The 15,883-nt window shown below is 45.4% G+C and overlaps 1 protein-coding gene across 1 annotated transcript in view; it reads left to right on the top strand.

The window, feature by feature from the left end:
• The first annotated feature begins 7,121 nt into the window (after window positions 1-7,121).
• Window positions 7,122-15,883, top strand: part of INSR (insulin receptor) — a 103,911-nt gene continuing 95,149 nt past the window's right edge. The window contains exon 1 of the mRNA XM_077805414.1: window positions 7,122-7,214. Within this exon, the coding sequence (XP_077661540.1) occupies window positions 7,133-7,214 (82 nt within the window). The 5' untranslated portion in view covers window positions 7,122-7,132. The remainder of the gene's footprint in view (window positions 7,215-15,883) is intronic.

The following is a 15,883-nucleotide window of genomic DNA, read 5'->3' as shown; positions in this document are numbered from 1 at the left end:
CCCTAAGTGCCATAGTTTTGTCAACATAGACTGTAGTGTAGACATAGCCTTAAAAACACCTTCATGAGCAGCATAGAGTCAAGGTCGATGTAGTTAGGTCAACACAGTGTCAGTGTAGACATGGCGTTACTTATGTTGACTGTTACTGGCTTTCAGGAGCCCTCCCACAATGCCCCACGCTAACAGTACAATCGATACAAGCACTCCTGGTGACGATGTACACTGCTGACGCAAGAAGCAAAGTGTAGGCATGCACAAGTGATGTAACTACTGTGGCGGCTGTATGCCTACATAAGTTAGGTTGACTTAATTCTGTAATGTAGACATGGCTTGAACTAAATAGAAGTTGGGAAAGATTGTTAAGCAGACGTGGTGACACATGGTGGAGGTGGTTACTTGGAATGAATTGGGCAATTGCAGGTTAGACTGTTATGCATAAAGGGTTTGAAGTGGGCAATTAAGGGTATCAGGCAGCGTGGTATGTTATAAACTGTTGTAATAAGCTATAAAAGCAGAGTCCCTTTTAAGTCCATGGTGTCTAGGTGAGTTATGAATATAAGTGCACAATGTTACCTCACCTATATTCTCGCTCATATCCTGGGAGTAATATAGCTACAATAACACTGCAAATAACTTTTCAAAGACGTTATGAATGTAAGCTGTTCATTGTGACTCTTGTGATGATTGAGAAATTCCAATTTTCCAGTGCTTGGACAGTTCTCTTATCAGTGTCTTACAAATGACATGCACATTTATGCATGTCACAGCATTATACTTAGATAACATTATCTTACATCAGGAAGGAAAAATTTTAAATACATGAAAGGAGAATGTGATTATCTCAAAGTTCCCTATTAGAAGTTGTTAGAAGATAAATTAATCATCTAGGGAAGTAAGCAATGAACAAAGAAAAAGCTCATTGTTTTGGGGGTACAGTTGCTGGGTCAGATAAGAATATACCTTGTGTACTCAAGGCTGTCTACATTTACCATCTTTCAGGGAGAAAAGGAGTGTGTGTGAGAGAGCCAGGTGCGGGGGGTTGGGTGTGCATGTGGATTCAGTGGGGATATCGTGAAGGCAACAGGATAGTATTTAATGTATCGGCCCAATGATTTTGACAAAGTGTCTTGAAGTCCGTAGAAATTAAAACAGGAAAATATCTACAGATCATCTAGTCCGACTACTAACAGAGCTCTAGGGAAAAAATGCATAAACGGAAAGGTATTGGCTCTGCTCCTCAGAGCCCGCACAGCTGCTAGTTTATCTATCTGATCGTGCAGACAGCAGACTGTAGCATTAACATGTAAAACTGGCTGTGTGGGAGAGATGCTGGGGAGATTGCACCCTGATGTTCTAATCTGAAATTAGAAATTGAAAGTAGTATCTTGGTGAAAGATAAACCTGTAACTTTAATCCTTCTGTGACAAGTTGCAAACCAGTATCAGTCACTTGATTTGGGACAGAATGGCAGCTGGAATAGAAGGAAGTAAAGCAAATGGAGCCCTGCTGCTACAGGTTATAAATTCTACATGAGCCAGGGGTTCTAACTGACATTTGGTCTTACATCTTTCTCTAAGCAAATAGTCATCGGCAGACTAATTCACATTCGTAGTCTGAACAGTGCAGAGTTACTGTATGTGCAAATACACTTTAAGATAAAAATTTGGTATTTCAGCTGTTTACAAGACTTCAACAAGTTTGGAGTCTCAGCTGAGAGCTGGTCACTAGTAAGAGTCTTCCCATCCCTGCTTTGCAATGCTCTGATTGTGCATGTGCATTTAGGTTGGATTTAGCCGTTGTTTGCAGTGTAAAGTAATTGAAGGCAGTTTTGGTGATCTCCAATGCTGTGTTTTCATTGTCCCAAGTGGAGGGGATTGCAAAATACAAATAAGTAGCAGAAATGGTGAAGGCTAAGTGAGACCGTAAACATTCTTTCAGTTTTAATCATCTTGGGTATTGGTTTTTAACTCAGACAAAGAAGCTTGTTAAAAAATATGAGCTAAGATTTTCAACAGCAACTTGTGATTTTTTTGGGAGTCCAGCTTGAGACCCCTTACAGGATCTAGACTTTTTTTCCCAGATGGCAGGTGCTCAACACTCTCTAAAAATCAGGACCCTTTAGGGGAGCCTCAGGTGAGGTTCCCAAAAACAGAGAGGCCCCCACAAAATCATTGGTCACTTCTGAAAAATCTCAACTGTGATTTTTAGACCATCCAGTGTGCCAAGTATTAGTAACATGGACTTGCTCCCAGTCTTGCGATTTTTCTCCTGTAAATGTCACTATATTTCTATATCCATTAAAGGGTTTGTTAACAAATAAATAGCACTCAAGTTAGCAGACCCTGGGGTTGTTAACCTAGCACTTGAGCATCTATACTCATTTGTAACCCCAGGTTAGCAATTTCTGAACCCTGGGCCTGAACTTGAAGCTCCAGCATCTACATTGCCCAAGCCCAACTATACATATCCCAGACTTCCTAGCACCATCCCAAAATACGGCTGCCTTAGTCCTATGTTTGTGGTGCAGTGTGGGAAAACTTGACTGTCCACCAAATTTGACTGTCTAGAGGACAAAGTTGGCCTATGGGATTATGGGATATTTTTGGCAGACTCCCAGAGCACAACTTCAGTGGGGATGCATTTACATTGCAAAGTACTAGGGCTTGAACCCTGGGTGGCAGCTTGACATAGGCTTGGACCCTCCACCCCCGTGGGACTCTGGGTCTGAGCCCTGGGTTAGTGCTATTTGCGTGTAGATGGAAGCGGGGTTAGGCTTGAGCCTGAGTTCAAATCGTAGGCTACAATACAGTGTAGAGGTATGACCTCTAAACACACTATGACATTTACAATAGGCACTCTCTCAGGCTTTCACAACTGAGGCCCAATCTGGCAGGGCTCCTGGGACTTTATCCAGAGCAGAGATTACTACTTTCTTCAACTCCAAGGAAAATATATTTATCCTTAATCAACTTCTTCTAGATAAGCCCAAAGCAAGATCAGGTGTGTGGAGGAGAGAACATTCCTACCAAGCCAGTTCTGCCATGTGAGTAGGCTGGAAGAACAGCCCTACACCAGGCAGAAAGACATACATGCTGAAGGATTTGTCACACATGACACCAGAGAAAATGCAGCAGATTGTTGCTGTTTAAACAGCACTTTTTGGCTTTCTAACCATGTTGCAAAGGTGAAGCCAGTTACTCCCGACTTACAGTGGAGTAAAAGAAGAGTGAAATTTGGGCTCAGCATCAGTAGCCCAAACTCCCAGCCTTGTGCTCTAATCTCCAAGCTAGGGAACCTCAAACCTTTTCACAGTGTGGACCACACCTGAATAGCCTCATGGACTAATTCCTCTGATTTGTGAGTGGGTGAGAAAGTGGTCCATGCATTCATGATTGTGTAATATCCCTGTGCCAACTGCAGCAACCGTTTACATAGAAAAGTAATAGTGGGAAACTATTTAATTTTAGCTCTTTTAATACAAATTAGCAGATGGAAAAAAGGAGGAGAGCCAACACTAAGTGACCAGCCAGCTCTCTACAGATCACGGGCAAGTGCTCTTCAGTCCACCAGTGGTCCATGGACCATAGTTCGAGAGCCTCTGCACCAGGTTACCTATCAATAAATATAAAACTGAACTAAACTGTCTGGTATATAGTGGGGTACTGGAGAAGGAGAGGCAAAGATTTTGGGAAAGAATAATTGTTTACTTATAAGGCATGTTAGAATTATAAACTACCTGTATTCAAAGAATTTGTGTAACTCACAATCTTGCGGAAATGGGACTGTGCAAATATCAGACAAAATTATTGGAAGTAGTTCTCTTGGTTGCCAGGAAATGTGTTGTGATGCATTAGCTCAAGGGCAAACAACAAATATTTAAATAATGAAGGAAAAGCATCCAAGTCTGTATCCCACTGGAACAAGAAGATGACCCGACCTTTGGAACATAGATCTGGACTGTAATCTTAGGCATTGAAAAGGCCAATGGTTAACATAGCATACCCTCTCCTGCACATCGCATGGCTGACCTCTAGTAGAACTGAGCCCACAATGCATCCGATGAAGTGAGCTGTAGCTCGTGAAAGCTTATGCTCAAATAAATTTGTTAGTCTCTAAGGTGCCACAAGTACTCCTTTTCTTTTTTGCCAGGAGTTCTGTTGGGAGTGAATGAAAGAAGTCAAAGCTAGTCTGAGTGTGAAACTATTTCTTCTTGTTATAACTTTTAAAAGTGACATATCAGCTTGAATATCATCCAAAATGTAAACGTTGTCAAAACAATAAAATAAATCAACACTACTGTGTATGAAAGCGAAACAATACAGTACAAAGGCCCTGAACTTGCAAAGACTATGCACTCAGTAGAACTATAGACTGTGCACAAAGTTAACCATGTACTAGAATTGGGCCCTAGACATTAAATCTAACTGCAGATGAATGTGAACTGACTTCTGATTTTTTCATTGTAAACAAGAATGTAAACATTGACCAATACACTGGATTTTAAAATATACATTTTTTAAAATATTGTTATAGCATCTTGGGTAAAGATATTTGTATACAACATTTTTTTACTAAGGCCTTGAAATTAAGTGATTAATTGAGATATGTAGTAAAAATTCTGAAATTCAAATATTGTCACAGCTTAGCCATTATATGAAAAACATTTTCTTTTAAATCTGTAAAGGTTATAAAAACAAACTTGCAATTTCACCTTAACTAAATTAATTTCCACAGACTTACAGCAATGGCATGGCATACCTCTATTCAAAGGAAAATAAGTGTAGCTTTCCAAACTGCATGATTTTGGAAAGGTCCCAAATTCTGGCTCTCCAACAGACTTAGCCTATTCCTCAAAAAGGTCAGCCTGTTGCAGAAGCCCTTCATCCTACAAAAACAAGCACCTTCACAACTGCAACCTAATGAGGAAGTGGGGGACTCATAGCAAAAACTGCATGCCCTCCCAGGCCAGATTCTGGTCCTAGGTAGGGCTAACCACGGCTAGCTGACACCATGGTCCTTGTCTACATTGACTACAAAGTTGGGGTCAGCATTGTCTCAGATAACTAGATCCTTAACAAAAAGAAAAGGAGGACTTGTGGCACCTTAGAGACTAACCAATTTATCTGAGCATAAGCTTTCGTGAGCTACAGCTCACTTCATCGGATCCACTGAATGCATCGGATGCAGTGAGCTGTAGCTCACAAAAGCTTATGCTCAAATAAATTGGTTAGTCGCTAAGGTGCCACAAGTACTCCTTTTCTTTTTGCGAATACAGACTAACACGGCTGTTACTCTGAAACCTGTCTAGATCCTTAACATTTGTGTTTCTATACAAGAATGTTTCCCAATGTAGAGAAGGCCTGTGTGTGCAATAGGGACAGTATTGCTGACTAGGGTGGCGCTGGGTGAGGAATTTGGGCTGCTCTACACATGGTTTTTGGACTGCTGTCAACTATATTGGTTTAGAAACCAACAATTAAACTGGTGCAACTTTGCAGGGCAGTGACATGAGTATAAAGGTGCTTATCCCAGTACTCAAGGCCCTGTACATCTCCAGCGCTCCAAAGTGTTACACAAATGTGATCTTAGTTATTTAATAATCTGCCATCATTCAAATTCCCTTTTATTCTCCTATCTGCTGCTTCTGCTCAGCGTCTGCCTGCGTGTGACGTTGGTCTGGGCCTGGGATGGATCTGTGCATTTGCAGGGCTGGGCACTCTGCATGTGGGTAGAGAGGGAAGGGGAATCTTGTGCACGAAGAGTGGGTGCCAGGGGGAAGGACTGGCTGGTGGAGGGAAGGGGTGGTGCAGCGGTACTGGTCCTGGGTTATAGGGGCTAGGTGCAGGGCACACTAGTAACCAGGGGTGTGGGCAGAGGCACTAGTACTGGGTGATAGGGGCTGGCCACTGGGTGCAGGGCGCTGGGTGAGGGGGTCTGGTCGCTGGTTGCAGGGCGCTAGTCAAGGAGGGCAGGGCGCTGGGGGCTGGTCGAGGGGGGCTGGGTGAGGGGGTCTGGTCGCTGGGTGCGGGGCGCTAGTCAAGGAGGGTGGGGTGCTGGGGGAGGGGGGCTGGTCGAGGGGCGCTGGGTGAGGGGGGCGCTGGGGGTGGTGGTGGCCGGGGCCATGTGGGGAGGGACCCGGAGGGAGGGGGGCTGGTTGCGGGTGGCTGGGTGAGGGGGCCTGGTCGCGGGGCCAGAGCGCTGAGTGAGGGGGGCGGGGGCGTGGCCCGGGGGAGGGGGGCTGGGCGCTGGGGGCGCTGGGGGCGGGGGTCTGGTGGCGGGGGGGCGGGGCCCGGGGGGAGGGGGGCTGGTCGCTGGGTGAGGGGGACTGGTCGTGGGGGGCGGGGCCCGGAGGGAGGGGGGCTGGGCGCTGGGGGGGGCGGGGGCTGGGCGCTGGGGGCGCTGGGTGAGGGGGGCTGGTCGCTGGGGGGGGCGGGGGCCGGGGCCGTGTGGGGAGGGGCCGGGGGGGCAGGGGGGCTGGTCGCTGGCCGAGGGGGTCGGGGGGCTGGTCGCTGGGGGGGCGGGGGCCGGGGCCGTGTGGGGAGGGGCCGGGGGGGAAGGGGGCTGGTCGCTGGTCGCGGGGGGGCTGGTCGCGGGGGGCGGGGGCAGGTCGCTGGCCGAGGGGGTCGGGGGGCTGGTCGCTGGGGGGGCGGGGGGCGGCGGCCGGGGCCGTGTGAGGAGGGGCCCGGGGCTCGGGCAGCTCGGGGCCCGGCCGGTGGATGTCGCCTCCCCGGTCCCCTCCCCCGGCCGCGTCCCGTCCCCAGCCAGACTCCGCGCCGCCTCTTGCCGCCGCCCGCCGCTGACGGGGGCAGCCCCTTGTTTACCGGCCAGGCAGGCAGCGGCGAGCCCGGCCTGACGCAGCGGAGCGAGCCCGGCCGGGAGCCGCGGGCTGCGAGCGGCCGCCGAGAGGGCCGGGACCGCGCGGGAGCCGGAGCCGGAGCCGGAGCCGGCGGGAAGGGGCCTGGCTCCCGCTTCCTGGGCCGGCGGCCGGGCGCGACCAGCGGGCGGCGGCGGCGCCGGGCTCTCGGCGAAGATGCGGATCCGGGCTCGGCCCCGGCGCCAGCCCCGCGGTCTCTGAGCCCGCGGCCGGGAGGCGGCGGCGGCGGCGGCCGGGAGGGGGCGGCGGCTCCGGGCCATGGCGCCGAGGGCGGCGGCGGCGGCGGCGCTGGCGCTGGCGGCGCTGCTGGGGGCCTGCTGCGGCCCGAGCCGGGGGGAGAGTAAGTGCGGCGGGGGGCGGTGAGGGCGGCGGCGGCGGCGGGGGGCGCGGCCTAGTCGGCGCGCGGGGCCGCGCGGCTCCGTCCCGCTCCGCGCCCGTCGGGGGGAGCGGCGGGCCCGGGGCTGGGCCGGGCCGGGCCGGGCCGGGCCGTGCGCGGCGGGGGGCTCGGGGGGCTCGGGGGGCTCCCGCTCCGCTGCCCGGCGCTGGGGGAGCAGCAGCGGGGCCGAGCTCCGCTCTCGCCCGGCCGCCGCCCCCGGAGCGCCCCGTGTCAGGGCGGGGGGGCAGCGGCCGTGGCCGGCCCCGGTGTCACGGCGACTTCGCTCTGCCGAGCTGCGCTTCAGCCTGCGGGGGGCAAATACCCCCCGACAAATACCCCCCCCCGCCCCCGGGAAACGGACACCTTGAGACCTGCCCCCGAGGACCGCAGGTTCGCGGATGAAACTAAAACCGCGATAAACTGCGGCAAAAAGCCACATCACTCGAATGCAAAACCCCCGTGCCCCGGAGCACGCCTGCGTGTTCCGCGGAAACAGGGAAATGGGAGCCAGGGGCGCCCCCCACACCCTGAGCTTGGTACCCTGCCTCACAGCCGGGCTGCCGGCTTGCCTCCCAGCTCCCTTTGTACCCGAGCCGGGTGCCTCGGCAGTGGAGCGAAGGCTCCGGGACCCTTCACCCTTCGCTGTGGACTTCCTGGCTTTTAACCTTTTTTGTCACAACCAGTGTCTCTCTTAAATGTAGGTTTTGGGGTATGAAGTGTAATTATGTGTAGGAGTGGTCTTAAATTAACAGAAAATAGCCTTAGGGCATGTCTGAATTTTAAAAGGGAAGTGTTCTTTGGAAGCTCCCAGTAATTCAACTCGTGTGAGGAGCACCTGCGTATAGCTGAGAGAGCCTCTTAAAAAGATACTGTGGGTGTTTATTTTGAACAAAAAAAATTCCTTTAAATAGACTGGGTCATGAGTAAAATACCTTGTTCCTACTTTGCTTGGCCTGCTCTGGTTCAGGGGTCCGCAAACGCGTGCCAAAGGCAGCATGCAAGCTGATGGTCAGTGGCACTCACACTGCCCGGGTCCTGGCCACCGGTTTGGGGGCTCTTCATTTTAATTTAATTTTAAATGAAGCTTCTTAAACATTTTAAAAACCTTATTTACTTTACATACAGCAATAGTTTACAGAGTAGCAGCCGTGTTCGTCTGTATCCGCAAAAAGAACAGGAGGACTTGTGGCATCTTAGAGACTAACATTTATTAGAGCATAAGCATCTGTGAGCTACCGCTCACTTCATCGGATGCAAGTGTTGCTCACGAAACCTTATGCTCAAATAGATTTGTTAGTCTCTAAGGTGCCACAAGTCCGCCTTTTAGCAATAGTTTCGTTATAGACTTAGTTATTAAAGACTTATAGAAAGAGACCTTCTAAAAACGTTAAAATGCATGATTGGCACGCGAAACCTTAAATTAAGAGTGAATAAATGAAGACTCGGCACCCGCTTCTGAAAGGTTGCCGACCCCTGCTCTAGTTGGAGTTATTTGTTTTTTAATTTTTGTTTTATTTTGATTTGGGGATAAATGAAAAATCTTCAGTTTTCTGAGTTGCTGGTAACTTTACCTTAGTGGCCATTAATATTTACTTCTCAAAAATATTTTGAAATGGGACCTCTAAGTTGACTTCTGAATCAGGTTCTAAAACGGTTTCTCTTAAATGTGGCATTTGGCATGTGAAGGGGGTATAATTGTATCATCTGTCTATGTATAAAATAGGGAGCTGAGAGACTTAGCCCATGCTTTTCTGTTGGAATTTACCCTACAAGTAACAGAGGGGCAGCCGTGTTAGTCTGTGTCCACAAAAACAACGAGGAGTCCGGTGGCACCTTAAAGACTAACAGATTTATTTGGGTATAAGATTTTATGGGTAAAAGTATAACTACAAGTAATGCCTTTGTGGGTCTAATTCGTTTTAAATATGAACATGCGTACCCCTCTAGCCTTTTCCATGCTACGTTAGAGGATTCTAACTGTAGTTCCCCCTCACTTCTCTCTCTTTTTTTTTCTTTTTTGGTTAATTTCAACACAGAATATTGTTTCAGAAGGCTCTTAGCTCAGTGTTGGCTTAGAGTTGCAAAGGTTTGAAATTAACCAAAAAAATATTCTTAGGCAGGGCTTGCAGTCTACAGGTATTAAAAGCAAGGGTGTGGGGAGAAATTAAATTAAAACAATAATAGAATCTGCAGTGGAGGGATTGGGGAGACTAATAAATGAAGCTCACAGCTTTCTTAGTTAGCTAGTGTCAGACCATTGTGTTTTATGGCTGATTTTGTTGGATAAGCTTGCTTAAAGACATTATTTTAGCTAGAGTTTTCTGTTTTAAGGTAGAATGTTTGTTTGTTTTTTATAGAAAATGAAAGGACCTGCTAGTAAATGTTTGCATAAAGAGAATTAAGTTCTGAAATTGTTCATTTAATAACTTTCATTGTACTTGGAACATTTCCTACAAAAGGAAGTAATATCAGTCGGTTGGTTCAGAGTCCAGATCCTGCAACGATGGACTTGTCACATACGTACAGTGGTAGAGGGTGGTTCCTGCTTTGTACCCTTTGACTGCTGGAAAATCAGGCTTTTGGCTGGTCATGTAGTCAAAAATACCTCCCCCTCTTCAGTCACAGGCTTTTAAAAAAAATAAAAAATGATTAAATATAAATCTTGAAAAGGAGTACGACTGTATTTTTCATCTAGAAGTTGAGATATAGTCAGCAAGCAGCCCAAACTGTGGCCTGTGGATATATGTGAAGATTTCTCTTTCCAGTGCAAAACACTCATATTAACACTGACACAACTTTAGTCCAGTGACCTCCAAGTTCTTTACAAATTGTTACTGTTACAAACAAATGGCTGCTACTGTGGCTTTCTGTAGCACCTTTTGTTCTTGGATGGCACCTGAGTTTATGAACATAATGAATTAATCCTCACAGCCTTGTGAAGTAGGGAAGTATTATTTCTGTTTTACAGGTAGAGAAATGGGGGCAATGCCCCTGGGGTCAGATTATAGCAGAGTCCAGAATGGAATTTAAGGATATTTCTACTTAATTTTATTATTTATACAGTGCCAATAGTGTCCTACGCAGTTACAGATGAGGTAGGAACATGAGGTCCCTAGTCCAAAGAATTTTCAATTTAGTCTTGACTCCCATTTGTCTGCTGTAACCACTAGACCACATGTAAAACTCTGTGTTTGTAAAGTGCCTTAAAAGATGCCCCTCCTTCCCGCAGTTCTTTTAGTTCTGTCATATGCTGAGCATCACCCTAGAAGTCAATTTTGCTCCTGTGAGTTTATAATATGAAAAAGTCATTTGTCACCATAGTTATACAGGCCTTCTCTCTTGCAGTTGTAGGGTTCCATGAAATATTGTTTTATAAAGGGAAACTGTCCTCCGTGTGCTCTGCAGCCTGGAGAGGTCCTAAAATGAAAAGCACTTATCACCAAAAATAACCTGGTGAACCTTTCAGAGGGCAGTCCTGGGGTGGCCAACTTGCTGAAAAAAGTTATAGAGACAAGGTGGGTGAGGGAATATCTTTTATTGGACTAACTCCTGTTGGTGAGAGAGGGAAGTTTTCGAACAACTCAGAGCTCTTCTTCAGGTCTGGAAAAGGTACGGAGGGTGTCACAGCTAAATACAAGATTGAACAGATAGTTTATCATAAGTAGCAAATATTCTAGGGCAAGGGTTCTCAAGCTTCATTGCTCTGTGGCCCCCTTCTGACAACAAAAATTACTACATGACTCGAGGAAGGGGATCTGAAGCCAGAGCTCACCCAAGCCCTGCCAAAGCCCAAGTCCCACTGCTTCGGATTGGCAGACAAAGCCAATGCCCAAGAGCTTTGAGGGGGGAGCCTGTAACTTGAGCCCCATCGCCTAGGGCTGAAGCACTTGGGCTTCAGCTTTGGCCCTGGGCGGTGGGGCTCAGGCTTCAGCTTCTTCCCCAGCAAGTCTAATGCCACCCCTGGCGACTCCATTTAAAATGAGGTTGTGACCCACAGTTTGAGAACCGCTGTTTTAGGGGATCATTCCAGACGAAGTGGCCTGTTAACAGCCCTGTGATTATAGGGCAAAAAGGGGGGTTAGTGGGTTACTAAGTGTTGTAATGAGCCATAAATCTACTGTCTTTATTAAGACCATGATTTTTAGCATCTAGCAAAGTTATGAATTTAAGCTGCCAGGCTTATCGTTTGAAAGTGTTGTAGAAGTAAAAAAAAACTTGTCATTTGTGAGACTGGCAGCATATCTGCCCCATGGCAGAGACTTGAGGCCTTACTGCTTCCTCTGAAGTCAATGAGAGCTTTCTACCTGAACTCAAACTCCTCTAATATCTACGTTTTCACCCTTTGGTTGACTAGTTCTGAACACCTTGGCCCAGTGGATTCATCTTTGGTTGCTCCCGTCTGTCCTTTGCCTTTGTAGAGGACAGGCCCAGCAGTAAAGAAATAGGCTCCTGTGATAACTTTAATGTATAGAACATAAAAATGGTATCGAATCCCAGGTTTGGGGCAGAATGCAGAGTGCAGCAGGCCAAGCTATGGCATTTGTGTGCGATTGGCACAGGAGAAGCTGTCTCCAGGACACAGGGGGATTGCCCTTGCTTTAGCAGAGGTCTTCTCCTTTCTTGCCTACAAGAATGAATGCAGCAGCTGCCTCACAAGGTCATCTGAGGGAACTTAAGGGTAAATGAACAGACTCTCACCTTCATCACAGCCTCATCTGAACCTGCTTCACCTCACAGACCTCACTATCAGGGGTGGCAAACTGAAGATTAAAATTAAACAGTTTAACCATTAGATCTTTTTCTGTTTGTTAAGCCATTATTAAAGTAGATTGGAAACTGGCTTTTGCAGTCCCTTGCATTGAGGTCTCACCTGGTTGGTAGTACTCATGACCTCTCATCTCAGCAAGGTGGACACCCCAGTCACTAGATTCAGAATTTGTCATACAAGTAAGAAAAAGAAATACTCAGAAGCCCTCTTTCCTCTTCCCATATCTTATTCCTCAAAACGAGTTTATGATGTGTGAAGTGTCATGCTTTTAGATTGAGCAAAGTGAATGTTGTTTTCTTTTAATGATGCAGTTACTGAGGCAGGCTGTATACATTTTAAAAACTGTAGCGTTAATAAAATATGTTAAATGGTCTTTGATCTTATTTTCATGAACAGTACTATGTTATCTCAGTCTTAATGGATAAAGAAACAAAGCTCTGGAGTAGCGAGTCATTGAGGTTTATTATCCACACTGTTTATGATAAATAAGGTTTAGGTTCCAGAATTTTTCCCAGTCACTGTATTTTGAAAACCAAAGCTGACATCAGACGTGGTTTCTCCATTCATTACCTTGGTGTTGCTGCCAAACTAGTTTGTACAAGAGGCTCTGCCTGTCTTTATGGCATGTATTTTAGAAAAAATGGTTGTACCTTGCCATTTGATTCTTTCTTGGTGGCTTGATTAGAAATGTCTAGAAATGGTTTGTTGTTTTTTCAAATAAAGTTACTCTGAATAGCTTGATAACTGAGGATGCAGGATGTTTTTTTACTTGTCCCATGTGGCTGCTGTCCTATTTGGCTGCCCCTTCCCTTTTTCTTGTATGGTGGAGAGATAGAGCACGCAGCCTCGGCTTTGTGCCTGTTCCCATTGAGATCAGTGGTCCAAATTCATTATGTGATGTCATAGGTAGAATTTGGCTCACTGGGAATTTTGTCAGCAACTTTGGTGGGAGCTATGGTGGACCCTAGTATATACAGTATGGTGGAGCAAATATTTGAGGCTTGATCCCTTTTCTTAAAGTTTCCAACATCAGAGAAGAACTCAGCTTATTTGTCTTTAAGAAAAACTCACTAATAACTGGCTTCTGAACTTTTGTCTTTCTTCTGGGAGCTAATTTGACCAGTTTTCATATTAATTTGTTGCTGAATTTTTCCCCAAGAAGAAATTGCTGAGAGAAGCTGGGGAAAAAAACCCACTTCTTCCTTTGATAATATGAAGTGATAGGGCTGACATGAGAATGGCTGTAGCACAAATAGAAGGCTCAAACGGCTGGGTAGAATTCAACAAATATATTCAGAAAAAGCTTTTTTTTCTCCCTATTCTACAGTTCTGAAGATTTATAAAATATTCTTAACTGTATAACTTTATGATGTACCATGAAATGGTATTCACTTAGCATGGTGATGGCTATAGAATGAGAACCTGAATAGAATACGAAGTCATGATAAAAATCCCTTGTAAGTCAATAGATAAATTCTTTTAAAAAATATAATTTCCACAGAAATGTGAAATTCTACAAAAGTTTCAATAGAATTTCATTTAAAATTGCTATAACCTTAGCTAGGTTGTGCCTTTAAAGAAGTTGTTGGTTATTTTAGAAAAGAAGCTCTTGAACTGTGATTGTTTTTTCTAGGGATTCACCTAATGCTAACTCTTAAGCAATAAAAGACTTGGATAGTTAACTTACCATTGCATCCATGTTCTAAATAATTTGCAGTCTGTTACATGTGTGTCTAGTGGCCTTGAACTCTGAGCTTTTATTCTTGATAGTAATTTCTTTCCTATGGAAAAGACTTGAGTAATATTTATTGTCTTTTCCATTTCTTAGAAGTTAACTGTATATATTTAAATTATTATCAGAGAGAGCTTTATACACGTCAAAGTAGCTGCTCCTGGGTAACAACTCTGTCTGCTGCAACTTGTTACCTGTGCGTTTGGTAAGCAGAAACCAAGGATTAAGCTGATTGTGTTACCAATCCTATCTTAGTTGCGCTTGTGGTTTATGCATTGAACAACAACCTATTGTAGTGGTTTTTCTTTCTGTTGTTTCTCCTTTTGCTAGAGGAACCCTATGTTTTAAGTGTCAGATTATCCTAAGTTTTATTGGGTAGTCGATTTATGTTCTTCATGAAGAATAGCTTGACTTTTACCTTTAATAATACTCCTGAACCCTTTCTAAAATTAAATTTTAATAGAAAATATTCTATTTTCTGGCAAGACATTTTGAATCTACCAGTGGGAAAATAATGAAAGAAGAACATGCCTCCCTAGCCATCAGTTTTGCTGTTTCTGTGTGGCTGCCGAGAAGTGCATGTTCCTTGCTTCAAAGTATCCTTAGAAGAGTTTGTTGAAGCTTTGATGCTTGGCACCGATTGACTAATAATCATGTTACTTCTCTTGTCGATTCCTCTTCATTGCTCCAAATAGCATGCTGTCCTGGCACTTAATTAAAAGTAGCAACAAGACCTCCAGCAAAGTTGTTGGCCTCTTGGGATAGCCAAAAATTTAAAAGTGTATTTGTTATTTTGAGATGTCTAGATTTTTAAATGGAAAAATGATGCTGAAAACATTTGCTTTGTTAGAATGAACTTTCCCCCAGTTCCCTCCAAGATTATTTCATATCTTGTTAGCTATTATCTAATTTAATATGAGGCTAGTTACTAGGTTGGCAGAAATAGTGGCTATAGATGAGACTGCTGAGCTAAATGTAATAGTTTGTATGAAATTTTAAGGCTTCGGAGGAAAGCCCCCCTTTGTGGGTGTCACCCCAAACGTGCATTTGCTGTCCTGAAAGCGTTCTTCCCCTTCTAACTTGTTCTGAAGAAATACTAAAACCATCCGTGTAAGATGTGTTTAATTTTCTCCCAATATTTCTCATGGTTGGGGTGCCCAGTGAGAGAGTTTTTTGATTCCCTCCTACCTTACCCAGAAGCATCGGTGAGGTAAAAGGGGTTCTTGTTAGCTGCTCACAAGATTCCCTGTTCTACTTTTAAAGGCACACATTTTGATGTGCTGTGCACATTGTAAAATTCTTCTGCTAATGATTTTTGAAGCAACTTGGATATAATGCCAAAAACATCCCATTGAGCAATATTATTGCTCAGTCCAAATATTGCCAGGTTTAATTTTTATTTGCAGTTAATCAGATTTATGAACAATTGCTATGAGGTTTTCCTAGAAACTAAGTACAGTTGTTTTTAAAAGAACATGTTAGGGATCTGTGGAAAACTAAGATCAGAATATTCATTGCCATTAAACTGCTAGGTGTGGTAGTTTTGCAAGAAACTCACACAAGTGAGTAACTTCTTAAAATGGCAACACGTGAGTGGGGCTTATGTATATTGTGGCATGTGGCCGAAGGCCTTGTGCTTCCAGCACCCAAGAAGTGTGTTGTGGGAAACAAGTCTTCCCTGTAGTGTGTTCCTGCATGCCCTTGCAAAGAGCTTTGCTTCTCTTATGCTTTCAAATGAATCAAACAAAATAGAACTAAGTGTTTTTAAAGTTGAATCTAATGCACCATGATCCCCTTTAATATGTAACTTTGAGCATGTTTTACTGCAAGATCCCAAACTCTAGTGTCTTTGAATGCATTGGACTCAGTAAGCCATTAACGTTGGGCCATTTCCAGCACAAATTCAGGTTTTCTCCACCCCCCTCCCCCACACACGCAAACCCACTCTCCGGGGGGGGGGGGGGAAGGCCCAACTGGATTATCATACACATTGTAAGGAGAGTGATCACTTTAGAAAAGCTATTACCAGCAGGAGAGTGGGGTGGAGGGAGGTATTTTTTCATGCTTTGTGTGTATAAAAAGATCTTCTACACTTTCCACAGTATGCATCCGATGAAGTGAGCTGTAGCTCAC

The sequence above is a fragment of the Eretmochelys imbricata genome, chromosome 25, assembly GCF_965152235.1.
Source record: "Eretmochelys imbricata isolate rEreImb1 chromosome 25, rEreImb1.hap1, whole genome shotgun sequence".
Classification (NCBI taxonomy): Eukaryota; Metazoa; Chordata; order Testudines; family Cheloniidae; genus Eretmochelys; species Eretmochelys imbricata.
The sequence above is the reverse complement of the archived record's forward strand: the minus strand, read 5'-3'. Positions and strand labels throughout refer to the sequence as shown.